Source organism: Adelges cooleyi, unplaced genomic scaffold (genome assembly GCF_023614345.1).
Source record: "Adelges cooleyi isolate 19-005CV unplaced genomic scaffold, UGA_ACOO_1.1 ACOO_flye_CR_arks_rails_tigmint_CR_PRNA_394, whole genome shotgun sequence".
Classification (NCBI taxonomy): domain Eukaryota; kingdom Metazoa; phylum Arthropoda; class Insecta; order Hemiptera; family Adelgidae; genus Adelges; species Adelges cooleyi.
Window position 1 is genome coordinate 66,695 of NW_026096072.1, and position 17,924 is coordinate 84,618.

Below are 17,924 nucleotides of genomic sequence, written 5' to 3' on the forward strand. Positions count from 1 at the left end.
GAACGAGTGAGGAAGAACTTCCTCGAAATAATTGAAAATTGCCTCATGGAATACTCATGAATATCACCTTCCTTCACATTCCTGACCTCATGTTTGCTACTTGAAGAAAATGGCTAACACCTGCAAACATTCTATTACATAATATCAAGTTAAATAATAATTTTTTTTTCTTCGAAAATTGCAGTAAAAAAAATGGCATACATCCAAAAACATATTACATAAGTTAAAAAATTGTTTTTTTCAAAAATTTATATTATTTTGCCTTGTTGAAAATGTTAAGTGTTTTCGTGGTCACGCTGTATATTACTCTTATTTTTAATGTAAATTTGAGTTAGATTTGATGTTTTGCGGTCTAATTCTCAGTTCTAAACACTTAAAATTAAACGTTTTTAAACATTAAGTTAGATTTTTATCGACCACATTGTTGTTAGTACAGTTACATTATTAAGTATGATGTATAAGAACATTGCCTTTGAGGAATACTTATATTTTACAATATTTACAAAACAAAAATACATTATCAGTTTATTCATTGTGATTTAATTATGACCATACAACAATAGGTCCTTATCGAATGATTTTAACTAGTCTGGACAACATTATTTTCGGTTTTGTACATCCGGTTTACAATAAGATTCGTTATTGATATAACGATACAAACCATAAGCGAACCTATACCGAATATTCTAAAAGCATCTATGATTCCTAAATTCTTAATCACATAACCTCCAACAAAATTTCCCATCGAAATACCTAAAAGAATACAAAATATCTGTAAATTAAACCAATATTATTGTACACAAAACAATAAATCATCAATGTAGATGAATATAAACTTCAACTATTGCAAACCTATGCCCTTCATGGCCATTCCAACCAATCCCTGCATCGTCCCTTCTGCACCAACTGGAGCCAGTTTAGCGGCATACGCGACTCCGGCAGAGTACGGTAGTGCGAAAGTGATTCCATGAAGTATTTCAACGCTCAAAGCAACCACCGGATTTTCAATAATCGAATAAAGAATAAATCTGATTGCATAACCGATAAACGTCAATGAAAACACGTTCATATGACCCACCTTTTTTATTATATAACCTTATAAATACAAGATAACATTTATGTTATTTGCAATTTTTATTCCATGCCTAAACAAACAAATTATCACTTACTAGAAACAAAATAGAACGGTATTTCACCTAAAAAACATTGAATAGTCTGAGAAAGCCCTTGAATAGTTTTTATATAGGGTTCATATTCAGGATGATATAAATTGGTTATGTCTTCAAGGTACCTAAATGTGGAAATAAAAAAAATATTTATTGTTAGTTAAAATTTTACAAGGTGAATAAAAATGGTTATTATTTGTTTTCTTCAAAATTATGTTTTGGAATCTATATATCGATGACACGGTACACAGATATGTACAGGTTGGTCAGTTTATCGTGAACCACACAATATGTCACAGGGTTGATAAGAAATTATTTTTTTATAACTTTTTTTTATACAATATGATTCCTATTTTTCCCATCCTAACTTTAAAACTTATAATATTAAAAATAGTTATCCGAAACTAGTTATCTTGTTGACTGGTTACCAGTCAAAATTTTTAGTACACTATTCTCAATTTAAAAAAATTAATGAATCGTTTGCGTTACGTTTTATGTTTGAAAAGTGGCCATCAAAATAATAAGTTAAGAGTACTGTAAAAAAATGTTAACTATGAAAAATTGAGATCATACTTTATAAAAACAATTAATAATTTATAATTTAATCCTATGATATGTTGAGTGGTTCACGACAAAATGTTCACCCTGCATAAGCGCATTTCTTTTTTTTTTTTGGTATTAGGTAAAGCATAAAAAATAGTACTTAAAATTGCCCATTACAATTATTTTTGTACGAATATTGGATCACAAAGATTCATGTTTTCACTGTTAGAGGACTTGCAATTATATAAAACACACCCCATGATATAGAGTTATAAATATTATACAAAATGTTTCCTGCAAATAAAAAAAGAAACGAACAACTGTGGACTATGCTATCCATATGATGTATATATTTTTTTTTTTTTTGAGATATTGTATCTTACCAGAAAAGAAAAAACAGAATTAAGGTATAAAAGAATCCGAACGAAATGGTTGCAGTTAAAAATACGATTACTCTAAAATCAGTTAAAACTCTTTTCATATTGCCACTAAAAGTTTCTGTTTTTTTAACTTGTTCAACCTGAAATTATACAGATTTATAGTGTACTTTATTAGAAAAACCTCTGTACCGAAATGATATAACTTTACAATAATAACAGATAGTATAATTAACAGCCTCTCAACATTTTTAAGGTTTCGGTAATCACCATATTAATTTGTTTGATAGAACAAATTGGGTGAAACCAAAATGTATTCTAAATATGGTTTACCTTGATTTTAGCTGAAACGTAAATGTCGAAGGCTACGCATATTAATGTTATCACGAATCCGGGTCTAAAGTCTTTATGAGCTTGTCCTTTGCTTAACCAGTCGACCACCACCCCAGACACTATAGAAGTTATACCGTAACCAATTGCTCCCCAAACTCTTTGTTTTCTGTAATTGTGTACATTGTCTCCTGGCGAAGAAAAAAAAAATTTTTATTTACGAATAATATTGTAAAAAAACAAAATAGATTAATGTTACATTCTACCTAAGCATGAAAACATATTTTATGATTTGTGAAAAAATGCTTATCAACTAGTCACTGATGAGTATACCTAGTAGACTGACACAGATCGTATCCTCCATGAGCGACCGCATTACAGATCCAAGGCACACGAAAAACAATAGAAAAAAGAACACCCATTACAGCAAGGTCTGTATTGCCATGTGGGAGCATACCAAATAAATATTCCCTATGAATTTCAATTTGATCCGACTCTTTTTCTCAAAATTATAGGCAGCAAAAGTCCAAACTTTATAACTCGTATGGGTTTTTTTGTTATTTTCAAATTTTAACTGTGAAGAAATACATTTTTTCAACTTTTACCCCCCCTCCCCAAAGAACCAGCTAGATAAAATTAACTACAATTTTATATAAAGTTAAACGTTTTAAATTTTTGACTAAAAAGAAAAGCGTGGGTCCTATTCAGCAAAGTCTCTACTAAACGTATCAGACAACATTTCAGATAATGCATGATATTGTATGTTGTTGTCATAATTTAAATTTGGTTCAATATTAGTGCGTGACACATACATTTTATAATACTTAACTCAATGAATTTGGACTTTGTTGAATAGGGCCCACGCTTTTATTTATAGTAAACAATTTAACGATATTTTACATTATTTAAAACTGTAGTTAATTTTCGGCTGTTTTAAAAGTAATTGACATTTTATTTTAAAATGTGCTACAAATGATTGGTAAATTGTTTTTGTAGTAAAATTGATTTTTTTCATCCAGCATGAAAAAGTTATTTGTCGAGATAATTAAAAAAAACTTGTTTGTGAAAAAATAGTTGTCCGAATAAAAACAAAATATATTCGAATCATCTAAGAAAGAATAAGTTGTTTATTTTTTATTGTTTCGTTGAAAAGTAGTAGCAATTTTTTTTATTAATTATAAACGTTCTATTTCTATATTTTTTAACATTAGCCTACGCGCCTGTTCCGTTTTTCGCCACTATTGGAAAACAACGAGGTTATTCCGCATTGGTGATGGGAATCACTTTGACCGGTTTGCAGATACCTAGTCTTGTTGTACGACCTACGCTAGGAAGCATCGCGGACGCCTACCAGAGCCGAAAATTGATGTTTCTCATTGGAGAGGTGCTTATAGCAGTAGCAGTTCTCGGATTGATATTTATACCTGGTGCAACGGTCGCAGAAAGTATCGCTGATGATGTCGTGTTTAAGACCTTGCTGTAATGGGTGTTCTTTTTTCTATTGTTTTTCGTGTGCCTTGGATCTGTAATGCGGTCGCTCATGGAGGATACGATCTGTGTCAGTCTACTAGGTATACTCATCAGTGACTAGTCGATAAGCATTTTTTCACAAATCATAGATGTTTTCATGCTTAGGTAGAATGTAACATTAATCTATTTTGTTTTTTTTACAATATTATTCGTAAATAAAATTTTTTTTTTCTTCGCCAGGAGACAATGTACACAAAGAGTTTGGGGAGCAATTGGTTACGGTATAACTTCTATAGTGTCTGGGGTGGTGGTCGACTGGTTAAGCAAAGGACAAGCTCATAAAGACTTTAGACCCGGATTCGTGATAACATTAATATGCGTAGCCTTCGACATTTACGTTTCAGCTAAAATCAAGGTAAACCATATTTAGAATACATTTTGGTTTCACCCAATTTGTTCTATCAAACAAATTAATATGGTGATTACCGAAACCTTAAAAATGTTGAGAGGCTGTTAATTATACTATCTGTTATTATTGTAATGTTATATCATTTTGGTACAGAGGTTTTTCTAATAAAGTACACTATAAATCTGTATAATTTCAGGTTGAACAAGTTAAAAAAACAGAAACTTTTAGTGGCAATATGAAAAGAGTTTTAACTGATTTTAGAGTAATCGTATTTTTAACTGCAACCATTTCGTTCGGATTCTTTTATACCTTTATTCTGTTTATTCTTTTCTGGTAAGATACAATATCTCAAAAAATAAATAAATATATATATATCATATGGATAGCATAGTCCACAGTTGTTCGTTTCTTTTTTTATTTGCAGGAAACATTTTGTATAATATTTATAACTCTATATCATGGGGTGTGTTTTATATTGGACTTTTGCTGCCTATAATTTTGAGAAAAAGAGTCGGATCAAACTGAAATTCATAGGGAATATTTATTTGGTATGCTCCCACACGGCAATAGTCTCAAATTTATACTATACCCATTTCTCATATGCAGTGATCAAATATTTAAATTAATAAAATTGAAAGCTAATAACCTTGGATCAAATTAATGGTTGCTGACTAGAATAATTGGTTTTAACTGGATATATTAAGAATAATTCATATACATAAATCAAATAAAACAACATTAAATCAATTAAACCAATAATACAACATACAACAAACATGACTAGATGACTATTAGAGCCTTGTTATTGGCACCATTAAATAGGGTGTTCCTTAACTCTATCACTTTTCAAGTTGGATGTTATAGTTATTTATATTTACTATTATTTATGCTCCAACCAAATATTGGATTCAAATAAAATGATATAATATAAAAACTCACTAATTACAAATACTGTAGAGCTGCTGTATTCTCACTTACTACTACATACTACTACTCACTTAAGGATAATATTTTCTACCTGTGTTGTTTTGTACAGTACTAGGTTTCGACTGTACTAGAGTTACCCTATTATCCATTGATTCTCATTGAAGCATTTATTTAAAGGTGATTTTATCATTTTCAGTCATAATAATTCTAACTGTTTTTTTATTTTATTTTATTTTTTTTTTTAAATTATTGGAATTAGCTCCAAATTTGTATGGAATTTTAACCTTAAGACAAATTACTATTAACTGCTGTTTAGGAGTATTTAGACATTTTTTTTTTAAATATTTGTATATAATTTCATTTTATTTGAAAGGACGGTAGTTTTTTTCTTCTTAACAATTTTAACTTTAAAGTCATTTATTTTAAAACGTTATAGACTGTGAGACCCTTGTACACACAAAAACGATATTTGAATTTTGAAATCGAGAAAAACACCCAACAAATTTACATATTTTTGAATTTTTAATAGTTCTTACAGACTTGTGATTTTCCCCTGCCCCTTCAATAGGCTTTGTTGACACTATGACCCCATCGCCTATCTACTGGCTTTTCTAGGTATTTTTTTGTTCTGAAACTTACTCAAATCGCATTTATCTGTGAAGAGAATACAATATTACATGACTATTCAAACATGTTTGTATGTTAACTCATTACCGAGATATGGCGCTTAAAAAAATAAGTCATTTTTTAAATTTCGCTAAAAAATGCAGAATTCCACCATTTTTAGTAATACTATAATTTATTGTTAAAATATTTGGGAGTGCATCATCTCCGTTTTATACTTAAACAATTAATAATAACTGTATTATATAAACTCAAAATTGCATTATCGATCAAAATTCTATGATTATTTATCATTAATCTAAAATTTCATCAGTACGGTATGTCGGGTAAGTTAGCCGGTCGCAGTTTTTCGTAACTTTGTAGATAGAGTGAAGAAAGGGTATGCAAGAGCATTTAGATGAAGGGTGGTGGAGAATATTGTAATGGATGGAGCGGAGAAAAATGAACATCACCATGAACCTGAACACTAGCCGGTGGTGGTGAAGACCTAAAACTTATCAATCTATGGACATGAGTGATATGTCTCATGGTTGGGGGTTTGTCGAAAATTAGCGTCACGCTTATGGTAGGATTAGTTTAGATTTGTATAATACAAGTACGGGTTGGTTACATTAAGGTTAAGCCTTACCTGAACTTGAGACATCATGAATTCGATGGCGGAGAGAATAGTAGGGACGGAAATGATAATCGAGAGAAAGGAACAAGGAAATTAAGAGGTGGAGAAGAATGATGAGAAGATGGAAAGGAAAAGAGAAGAAAGAGGAGAGGATGAAAGTAACCGTGAACATGAACACATATTTAAAGTGAATAAAGTTGTTTATCGGTTTTTTATAAAGTTAACATAAATTGGTAGAGCTAAGAAGAATAAAAAGTAAGTAATTCTTTAGTAATACTATAATTTATTTTTAAAATACTTTAAGTTAGCCGGTCGCGGTTTTTCATCGTTTTCCACTATCCAACAGTCGCCGGTTTCACCGTGTTTCAGTATTTCGATTAACCCTTTTGCTACACTTTCGGGTCTGAAAAAATTAAGTTTGGTCAATTTTATAATAAAATACAAAGTCATAACTGCATAATATATTTTTAGCTGGCATGCATTATAGTCTTAACCAAATGAATATGTGGTTGGTGATTCCCCCCCAACGCAAGACGATACGACAGACAGGAGCAACAGCGCTTGGCAAAATATACAGGATGTAAAGTAAAGTTCTACTGAGCTTCAAATGAGGCATTCAGGATGCTCTATGAGCACTATAAATGGTATTAATTTTTTTTTTTTTAATTTAAAAAAATAGAACTCGTATCTCATAAAAAATTGTCTTATGAAAAAAATAATTTCAGATTTGAGATCAAGAAAAAAAATCTTGTTGAATTTAAATGTATCCAGTGGCCACACTTGCATCTACCGAGTGGCCATTGAGTGGCCGGCATGTGACCAAAACCAACATATTATGGCATGTGACACATCATTTTGGGTAAGAATTATATTATCAGTTCAATTGTGTCCTTGGAAATATTTTATATTAAAATATGACGGCCTTTTAGTGTCCACCCTGTGGACGTATGAGTGGCCAGATACCAAAAAATCATGTTACATATCAATTCAAAAAGTTTTTTTTCCCGATTTCAAATCTGAAATTATTTTTTTCGTAAGAAAATTATTTAATGAGACACGAGTTCTATTTTAAATAATTTTAAAATTTGTAAAAATAAATACGGCTCCTTATTTGCCGCCAGAAAAATAACGTGCCGCATCATCACCTTCATGTGCCCACGACTATAGCTGAGATTACAATAATGTTTTTTTACTGCGGACCAAATAACTCAAGTCTAACTAGAATTCAACCCTCTCCTTTAAAAATTAAAAAAACATCCAAAACATTTACATATTTTCAACTTAAAATTACGACACGCTATAACTTTTTTTTAACAGCCCAATTAGTTCAATTTTGTACGGAATATTCTTTAGATAAAATACTACCGATAAATGTTGACAAACCAAAAAAAGACCACAAACCCTTTGTCCTAGAAGAGGTGGACATTTTTAGAAAAGTTTTCGGGTTTTAGGTCTGAAGATTAGTCAGAAAGTAGATCTAGAACCGAGCTATAACATATAATTGATCCTTATATTTGTATTTCTCTCCTTTCCTCTCCTCTGCTCTCTTCCTCCGGTAATGTAGCTTTACTTAATCAAACCTTACCTAACTTTCCGTTGTCGCAATGGCGCTAATTCCAAATAGACTGAATCCAAATAAATGTTCACGTCGAGTTACGCCTGATTTTAGTTGCTTACCTTTAGGGGTTAGACACAACAGAAGTTACTCTGCTGTCTGTTTTCGTACGTCCAGTTCGTGATGATTAAAGATGCTGATAAAAGACAGCTGACAAAAGAATACTAACTTACGAGATAATATGTGATCAATGGAAGGGAGGTGCGAAGATCGTAGTTAAAGGTAGAGCAGAGGAGGGAAAAAATGACCATGACCACAAAACACTAGCTGATGGTATTAATGGCCAGCATGTCTTCAGTATACTTAATATTTTCATACTTAAAATTCACATGCATAATATTTCCTAAGTTCGATCACTGAAAACTAAAACCAAGCAGTTGATCGCGGAAAAGGTGAACTACATGGAAATGGATTTCAAGAGACTCGTTATCTTTTAACAAAACTTAAAACCCCGCGAAGCTAATAACACTTAAGATCCACTTGACGGATTTTTTAAGATAAAAACGAAATTCTAATTGCATAACAGTTTATACCTTTGCACCGCTAACGTGGCCTCCATTTGTTTTTCCATTTTACTGAACTCTTTGATCAAGTACACACTGGACCTGTCGCTTTCCATCATTGGCGTCTGCGAGAATCCTGGACACAGCGCCATAACTCTGACGTTTAAATGCTCGAATGATTTCTTGTGCTTTAACATAAAACTCACTTAAAGCGTACAAACATCAACATAATATAATGTGTTTGCAATATATTACGCCGATCGCTCTGGTGAATTCTACGATGGCCCGTTTTGTAGATCTGTATATTGGACATATAAACAAATTTCCAACAAAAGCAGCTGTGGACGCAGTCTGCACAACAGTTCCTCCGTTGCCGCCGTACGGCTTGCCCATATACTTAATCGCCAACATGGTGCCCCTGACCACACCTCCCTAAGGAAACAAAAAAATTCTGAAGAACCTTCTGAAGTCTGTTTATAAAAGTTTCGTGACGCCTTTGATCGCATCACGTAACACAATGAAAGTGGGTAGGAGATGGGATAGTAATAAGGTGAAATCGATAACTCATGGATGACTGATAAGAGAATATTAATAAAAGAATCAGCTGGCAAAGAGTAATAGTTAAGAAGAGTCGTTTCGTTCCCTACATCGCCTGCATACCACATTGGTTCGACAACGGACAAGTGACCCCTCTTTACATTTTGACTACAAATAAAGAGAAAAAAAAAAATAAATGTATAAAATATATATTTAGGCAAGCTGCATGATTACAGATCATGAACACGATTTGAGATAATATCACAAAACAACCAGCAGAGAAACTTTTTAAGAATTACATATGTTCTTATGGTAGAATTTTTTTGTTACACCTACGGGCTAATCAGTGTAGACGGTATAAAGATAAGTATTATTTTTCTATCAGTTCTGGTGACACTTTTCATTTCTTTACCCAAAATTTGTGAAATCAGTTTCGGTGGCAAAGGATAAATTTCAATTAAGGACGATTTCTGACTACAATACATTTTTCCAGAATTTTAGTAACGAAATTTATGATCTTAATAGCTGTTTTTCTTCTGGGTAATAGTCATTCTGTTCTAAAACAATTATTGTTTACCAATAACCGTATCAGAAATGTGTTTCTTCTAAAGTAGCTGCACTGCAAGAAGCAGTCACTTGGCTCCTCTATATTACTCTGGAAGATGAGGTAGGCATGGTATAGGCATAAGTGGAAATTCGGATAACTGATAAGATATATTGGACTAGAGTATCAGCTGATAAGGGACAGAATATTTGCTGACCAAAAGACATGCCCACGATTTAATGTCTGCCGTATAAAGGTTAAGATTGAAACGATTTTTTCAAATATTAAATATAAGTTAAGCAAATCATTGGCTTGCAAGCTACCTACATAGTTAACGTTAATTGTAGACTCCCACTTTTCCATCGTTTCGTTAAATATTCCCGCATTGTTGACGACTATGTCCAATCTCTTAAAGTGGTCTATACACGACTTGAATGCGTCTGAAAAATAATTACACAACATCATAATCTTTATGACGTTTAAGCTAGATGGAGAGAAATAGCCTATGCTTAGCTTCGCACCAAAGAGCTGGTATACGATGCACAGAGTTGGATATTTTTTTTTCGAGTTCAAAGATGACTTGAAAAACTGTCATTTTAGTGATTTCATTAAGTTAACTTTTTAAACATGACTATTTTACTCTAATAATGAGCAAAACAACAAATTAGTCATATATTACTAATTTCACTATTGCGTGGAAATAAAATTAGTGGGAATTAAATATTTTTTTTTTCAAAAAAGTGAAGTAAGTATGTACTTAAAGTACATACGAATTGAGTTATTCGTGACTTGAGAAATGAAGAAAATAACTTTTGTACAATTCAATAATATTGTTTATTATTTATTTTAATTTTTTTTTTTAAATTGAGGCATACGCATATTTATAATAGTTATTTAGCGTTTGCCTTATTTTTCAATAAATATTAGCGTTTAAACTAAAAAACTGTGTAGAATAAATTATTACAATACGAGTTATAATTATTACTTTCGAATACCAAATCGCTAGTGACGTCACAATGTAACGCTAAAACTTTATCGTGACCGTATGTCTGTGCAAATTCATTGGAAACGGATTGGCATTGCTTGATGTTTATGTCACAAAGCGCTACCTAAAAAAAAAAAGAGATTTTGTTATGAATGTTAAAATTGTGTTATTAATTAAAATCCAATTGCAAAAAACTTGTAAAACAATAATTAGTGTAGTTAAAATTTTTAGTTTTCCCAATTAAAAGTTTTTCTAAAAATGTTCAGGGAATCGTTTAGGTTATGGGTCAAACTCTAAATGTACATTCAGTCTAATTTTAAGTCTCATTGAGGCTTAGAACTACACATACAAAAAGCAACATAAAGAACAAGTGTCCATCTATTTACACATAATAATATTACTAAAGAATATTTCATATGAACTATGAGATAATTCGACTAAGCTCAAATTGTTTTTTTCTTGAAAATAATTTCAATAAGGGGTTTCCTTCTTATTAAAAAAAAAACTGAAATTGTTTTGTTAGTTTTTAGCCTGAATAGTATAAAAACAAATCCGTAGTAGAAATGGGTAAACTTTTCAGATTTTATTTCTACCACTTTATCTAAAGAAAATCAATTATCACTCAAGAAGTTTATGGGTTATATTTGTCAACAACATAAATTTCTCATTTTATGAGCGTGATAAATTTATTATATCCCTACCATCAGAAGTATATTTTTCTTACTTTTATAATATATATATATATATATATATATATATATATATATATATAAATAAATATACATACCTTAACATTATTTTGAAGTAAGTACTTGGTGTAAGCATAACCGATTCCAGACGCTGCACCAGTAACTAAAGCAACTTGATTTACAAATTCCATGGTAGGTTCGATTTTGTTATTTGTAAGTAGTTCCGGTTATAATTATTATAACACACAGAATTTGTTTACCACTGACGTTACTGCAAACAGGCGAGCAGAGAAATATATATGACTAGGATATAAAAATATTGTATTTAAATGCATTTTAATCAAACATTCGCACAGTTCTGAGAATATGATGTTATAAGAGAATAATAATTTTGTGTACTTACGATTTTACTCTACAAAGGACAAGTCCGTTCTGATGTGTTTCTGCAATCCTACTAAAATAGTTTCAAAAAAATTGTCTACTTGTAAGGTTCAAACAATAACCATACAGCAGTTATTACTCGGTAATTAGAGTAAAATTATAATATTTTAATATACTGTATTATTCATTATTATGCTTGTGTGTGAACGATTATAATATATATATATATATAAATATATATATATATACATATATATATGTATAAATATTTATTCATTGTTATAATATGTATATTATTATTTTTCATTGTATAACCTTGTGTTATTTACATTGGGAATAAATTGAATTGTAGCATTGTATGATGTTACCAACAGTGCGTAATTAATATCTCATATTAAATTTCAACGTAAGGCTAGTCACTATGGTAGACAATTAATAATTAAGTTTTATAAAAAAATTAGCTATTGGTAAAATCATAAATTATTCCTAAATGACACGGTGTCTATCACTAAAAAAATAAATAAATATATAATTCGAGGCATGTTGTTGGGTTGCCAAATGTGGGTTCTCATCGACCTTTTCATATATCTCTCAAAATATCTCAAGTGTTTAACATCTAGTTTGACACTGGGCACTAGTGAACTATAGTGTAAATAACAAATTTCCATCTGGCATCTGGATATACAACAAGAAGTCCGTAGAATGGGGTTAATTTTTCAAATTTTATAACATACAATATTTGCATAAAGATTAAACTTTTAGAAATTTGGAAAAAATGATTGTATCTAAAAAATAGCCCGTTGATAGTGATTTCTTCAACAACTATAAGGTGCAATCCAAATTAAATGTATTTTATATTCACAAACATGTTGAATTTCTGTTACAACGGGCACTGAACGGTTAAGATTCAGTTATCCATTTATTAAACGGCTTTGTTTGGTAGCTGAGTAAAAACAATTGACGAATGCAGTACATCATTAAAAAAACATGAATAATATTGGTTGAGTAAGTTAAACTAGAAATTATTACTATTTGTATTATAATAATGTTATCGTACAAGGTCGAGTGTCGATCAATATTATTTCGATATCAGACTTCATACAGCTTGTACCGAAAAGTGAATTTATTGAGGTTGTTTCCAAACGACAACAATCGATCGGATTGCAATCAAATTAGCCTTGGCTTACTTAAAAGTTACAAAAAAAAAAATCGAGCCTACCGTGGAACGGGCAAATCAAGTGGTTTTAGTTACTGGAGCAGCGTCTAGAACCGGTTAGTTCTTACTTCAAAAAAATGTTAAGGTATATATAAATTCACTTCTGATAGTAGTATAACAACAAATTTGTCACGCCCATAAAAAAAAAGCAATTTATGTTGTGGATAAATATAAAAACAATTGTTTTTAATTTGTCTTATTTTTAGATTGATCAAAATTGTAAATTCCCTCAAAGTTAGGGCATCGATGGAACAATTGTTGACGCTAATTTTTTCACGTTGTAACTTAACGATCAAAGTGTCTGTTGTTTCTGCTCTATAGACGTTGAAAAGATCATCCAACTTGGTGCACACTGATCGATATTCTAATGCGTTGTTTGTAGAATTTTTTTATGAAATAAATACCGAGTGAGTTAATAATATAATGTATACTTGTTTTCAGCATGATTTTAATACTGATCTTGCAGCAAACGTAGTGGGGACTAAGTAACTTGTTATTATATGAAAAGGGTTAAGTTCGTTTAATTAAATATCTTTTTGTTGGTTGAACAATTGTTATTAACAAATTTATAAAAGTATAACGCGTCAGAATTAAAAAACTACTTTTTATGTATTTTTCAGGTAAACGGTTTTTTTTTTCATACGAATTACCTACATTTTGAACAAAACCCCTTCATAAATGATTATATATAATTATTTTTAAATAATAATTAAATATTCTTACATAATTCGATTTATCTATTATAAATTATTATTTTTAGTGAATACTAGAAAATAATGTTATAATAATATGTATAAAACTGAATGTTTTGACTTTCGTTGCTAGTTCAAAATACCCAAATATTAAAAATGATCATTTTTCAATTATCATTTTAATATCATACAAAAATCGGGCATGACCTTAGCTTGGCCAATGCTGAATAATTTTTTTAATTATTATTTCAATAACATTATTTTTTTCATAATTTTTCAGTTTTTACAATGTGTTAATTATGTAATATTATTAAAAAAAATTGAGCATGACCTTAGCTTGGCTGATGTCGAAATAATTTTTTAATTATCATTTCAATATCATAATTTATTCAGTTTTTACAATATGTTAATTATGTAAAATTCCTGTAATATAAAACATAACATCTTAAAAATGGTTTTGCTATTATCTGGAAACTAAGTTGGAATTTTATTTCTGGTGTTTGAAGGTATTTATCAACAATATTTCAACAATACCTAATGCATCTTATATGTATGTTTCAGTTGATGACACATTTTTGGATAGATTGGCTGAACACACCCGTTCTTGATGAAATATGTTTTATAATTTCTGGATTTTTTGTGTACATTTCTGTAACTAATCGATTGAATAAAAAAAGAGAACTCAATCTTAATTATATTTTGGCACGACGGTGTTTGAAAGTCAAACATATTCATTCGCATCGAAATAAAAAAGAACAATACGTTTTGTTTTATAAAATACCTAAAAAATTTGATTCAGTAATAATTGCTCATGAACTTTCTAACTGCTGTTGGAAACATTTGTCCAATTATTATTTACCAGATTCTGCCAGTATTCATCTTGTTATTAATATGTTGTTTACCTCACATAGCGGATGGTTCATTTTGGTAGTTTTTCACAATTTCGACAAATATTTTTGCTTTTCACCAATATTGTCTTAGGAATTGGCGAAAAAAGATTTTGTTGTTTCCTGATACCTACGTCGATACTTAAGGAGAAATATAGTAATAAAAAAAGATATATTATTAACAAAACTGGGTCCCACAACTTGTGTATCAAGTTAATTGAAATATTTTGATTTTTGTTTTTATATTTAGTCGTAACAATTTGTTTAAAACAATAAAAAATAAATTAAATAAAAGTTTGGTATACAAAATACACTAACGCGTGTGGTTAAAGGTTAAGTACGTTTCAGGGGGATTGATAATAGAGGATATGAGCGAAATAAATTATTTAAAGTTATTTTTAAAATAATTTTACAAATGCATAATAATTGTCGCTTAAGATGACGAACCTCAAATCTCACATTTTGGCAAAATCGAATCGGCTACACTGTTTTATTTCAATTTGCACAATGAATCGTTTGGTGGGCTCAGATTTACGGTAAAGTCAATAAATAACGCTACTAATGGTAATTGAAACTGAAATTTTTACCACAGAATAGATCAAATTTAGTTTTTTACTCTCCTGTAAAGTTGAATAAAAAAATTAGATATAAGTGTTACATGTTAAGCGACGAATCATATCAGGTATGAAATTGAATGGTAATGAAATGGTGTTCCCCTGACCGACTGTGCAGTGCTAAATAATTAATATAAATTATTTGGTCGTTACCGGCAACATCATTTCCCTTCGACCAGCAGACTTAATGCAAGCGCAAAATTTAATTCTATTGACTTTTGTCCCAAACGATTAAAGTTATTGCGGAATTCTTGGAGAAATTCCATTATCATTTCACGGCTAAAATCTTCGTTTATGTCAACACTGACCCAAGCGCTTCCAGTTGAATTACGCCCGCTCAACTCCACCAGAATGTCTTTGACTCTTACCGACAACCTAGCTATAATGCCGTGGAAATTCTTCGAGTGTTCGCGCGTTGCCCATTCGAACTCTGCGACTACATCGATGAAAAATGGGTCGGTGTATTTCATGAATTCGCTAACCAAATCAAATGTCTTCGTTGTCTCCGTGTGGATGTCATCCGAGAGGTCGGCACTCGTTTTCGGCATTTCTCTATTAAATATCACCAACAGTACCCACGCGAAGGTGTACGACCTCACGGTCATAATTTGTCTTACCAACTCGTGGTAGCCGAGGTGTCCGAACGGTTTGGATATCCATTGGCGGTCTACGAGATATTCCTTGGTGTTTTTCACTTGGACCGCATACCGTTTTTGCGTTGGCCCCCATTCCACTGACGATCCGGTTATTTTGCCAAACAGCAAGTCGTGATCGTGCCACAACGGTTTCAGGTACAAACCGTCGACGGTCACGGACTCTATTGCCGGACGACCATCCACGGGAATGTAAAAGAATGCACGGTCGCGCAGCGTTCGAAAGATGTCAATTGGCACGTTTAAATTGACCGACGCCAAATCCGACTCCGTCTTATTCGTGGGAAAGTATTTGTTCCGGTTGCAGTGTTGCAGAAAATTTGTAATGCCGCTTTGCAGTTCGTCATCTCCGAACGGAGAAATGAAAGAGTCGTGGCTCTCGTATTCGATGATCGCGAGGATATTAAAAAAATAACTCCAAAACCATTTGCCCGCTTTGCCTCTGGCTTTTTGAAACATCAAGATCATAAGACTTGCTTCTTGTTTCAATACTTTTAGCTCCTTAATGAACTGTGCACTTTGTGTAGACCTTCCGCGTCATAACGATTCCAGAAAGTCCGCCAAACACACCAGTTTCCTCTTCACGATTAAAGAGCAAGTACATTTGATGTCTTCGATTTTCGTGTTGAACTTGTCCAACGCCTCGTCGCGGCCTTTGATGTCTTTGTAAGTCTTGACAGGAGTCCTCAGAATTGAACGTTCCTTGTCACTAATTTCAATTTTTCGCTCGTTGTAGGTTTCGAGAACGTTCACCACGTTAATGTATCTTTTAGAGAACGTATGATCGACGTAATATGATTGGGCAATCTATAAAAAATAATTATAATAATTATTTGTGTCTCATATTAAACCGACCACTCTGTATACAGATTTCTTTTAGGTAACTAAAGATTTTTTAAATCAAGAGTGTCTTGTGCACAACAACCATCGCCTAAACGTTTGAAAGCCTCTGTCTCTTTCAGATAGTTGTTTAAATGTAAAAGTACAATATCATTATGAAACGTCACAATAGCGTAAACACAGTTTTAAGCAAACACAGACGAATGGTTGAATTATGGCGATGGTAAATCAGACCTACGTTAGGTATAGTTTTTCAGCTCTTGGATTTTAAAAACAAAAAACTCTGCCTTTTGCAGAACAGGGGAGTAGGTACGCAAGATTATGGGTCTGGTAACGATTGACGATTAATAAAATGGTTAGCTAATGTTTTTTTTAGAAACAACAAATTGAACTAAACCTTTTTCGCGTAATTATAGCAGCTGAAACTAAAAATTGAAGAATTAGCGAATTTTGGGCTTTTCCAAATTGTATGGGTGTAAAAAGTTTTATGCTGCTTACTTTTTTCGATATTTTATTCGTCACGAAGTTGACTGATAGTATGAAATAAAATGAACAAATAAAAATCCAATTGTGCGCTAAATTTTTCGAAAAGGTCTTAGTACACCAATGCAATAAGTCACAGTGTACTTGGTTTGATTGACTTGGTTCTACGTATTTAGCGTTTTCACAACGAATCCGAAAGTGCAACACTTGTCGAAAACATTACACGCACAAATAATGGCGAAATTCATACGGCATTGAAAACAGTTTAGCTTACTTTTATTTGTACAACTTGTCATCCTGTCATTGGACGTATGTGTGTGGTGTGTGTTATATTCGTTCGTGCGATTCCCCTTGACTTTCGACGGCGACTATGCAGATTCGAATATTTCCCCATAAGTTTATCAGAATGTTTTTGCGGTTGTCTAGATAAAGCGTTTAATATTTGGCGGTGGATTTAACGTAGACATCTGAAATGCACACAGTTTATTTATGTTGTTGAGTCAAGTCGACAGATGTCGAAATCTCCATCTCAATAATATTGTAAAAGTTAGGACTATTTTCTTCTGATATCAAGTCAAACTTACCTCAAAAGCTTTAAACCTCGGTAAAATATTTTTTATTTTGGATATGTTACCCTGACAACTTGTTTTATTTTGGTTTTATCGCCATTTTATTTCTAGCAAAATAATGGCACTATTGTGAGTTTTAAAAAATGACATGCATGATTTTACGGTCCATTGCCATCTCCGTGTGCCATATTTTTAATGTTTTTGGTAGGTATTGAAATTTAAATAAATTAACAATCACGAGGGCAATGCCCCTT

The 17,924-nt window shown here is 31.6% G+C and overlaps 2 protein-coding genes across 2 annotated transcripts; both read right to left on the reverse strand.

Moving 5' to 3' along the window:
- Window positions 1–540: 540 nt before the first annotated feature.
- LOC126841566 (major facilitator superfamily domain-containing protein 6-A-like) lies at window positions 541–5,371 on the reverse strand. The gene is made up of 6 exons (XM_050578147.1): window positions 5,314–5,371; window positions 2,420–2,607; window positions 2,093–2,229; window positions 1,170–1,291; window positions 853–1,095; window positions 541–753 (listed from the first exon to the last, which is right to left on the reverse strand). The coding sequence occupies exons 1-6, from the start codon at window positions 5,369–5,371 to the stop codon at window positions 581–583; spliced, it is 921 nt and encodes a 306-aa protein (XP_050434104.1). The 3' UTR covers window positions 541–580.
- Window positions 5,372–6,738: 1,367 nt separating this feature from the next.
- LOC126841577 (15-hydroxyprostaglandin dehydrogenase [NAD(+)]-like) lies at window positions 6,739–11,853 on the reverse strand. The gene is made up of 7 exons (XM_050578159.1): window positions 11,739–11,853; window positions 11,434–11,606; window positions 10,647–10,770; window positions 9,989–10,101; window positions 8,836–9,012; window positions 8,611–8,768; window positions 6,739–6,865 (listed from the first exon to the last, which is right to left on the reverse strand). Exons 2-7 carry the CDS (start codon window positions 11,524–11,526, stop codon window positions 6,739–6,741), a joined length of 792 nt encoding a protein of 263 aa, XP_050434116.1. The 5' UTR covers window positions 11,527–11,606; window positions 11,739–11,853.
- Between the last annotated feature and the right edge of the window lie 6,071 nt (window positions 11,854–17,924).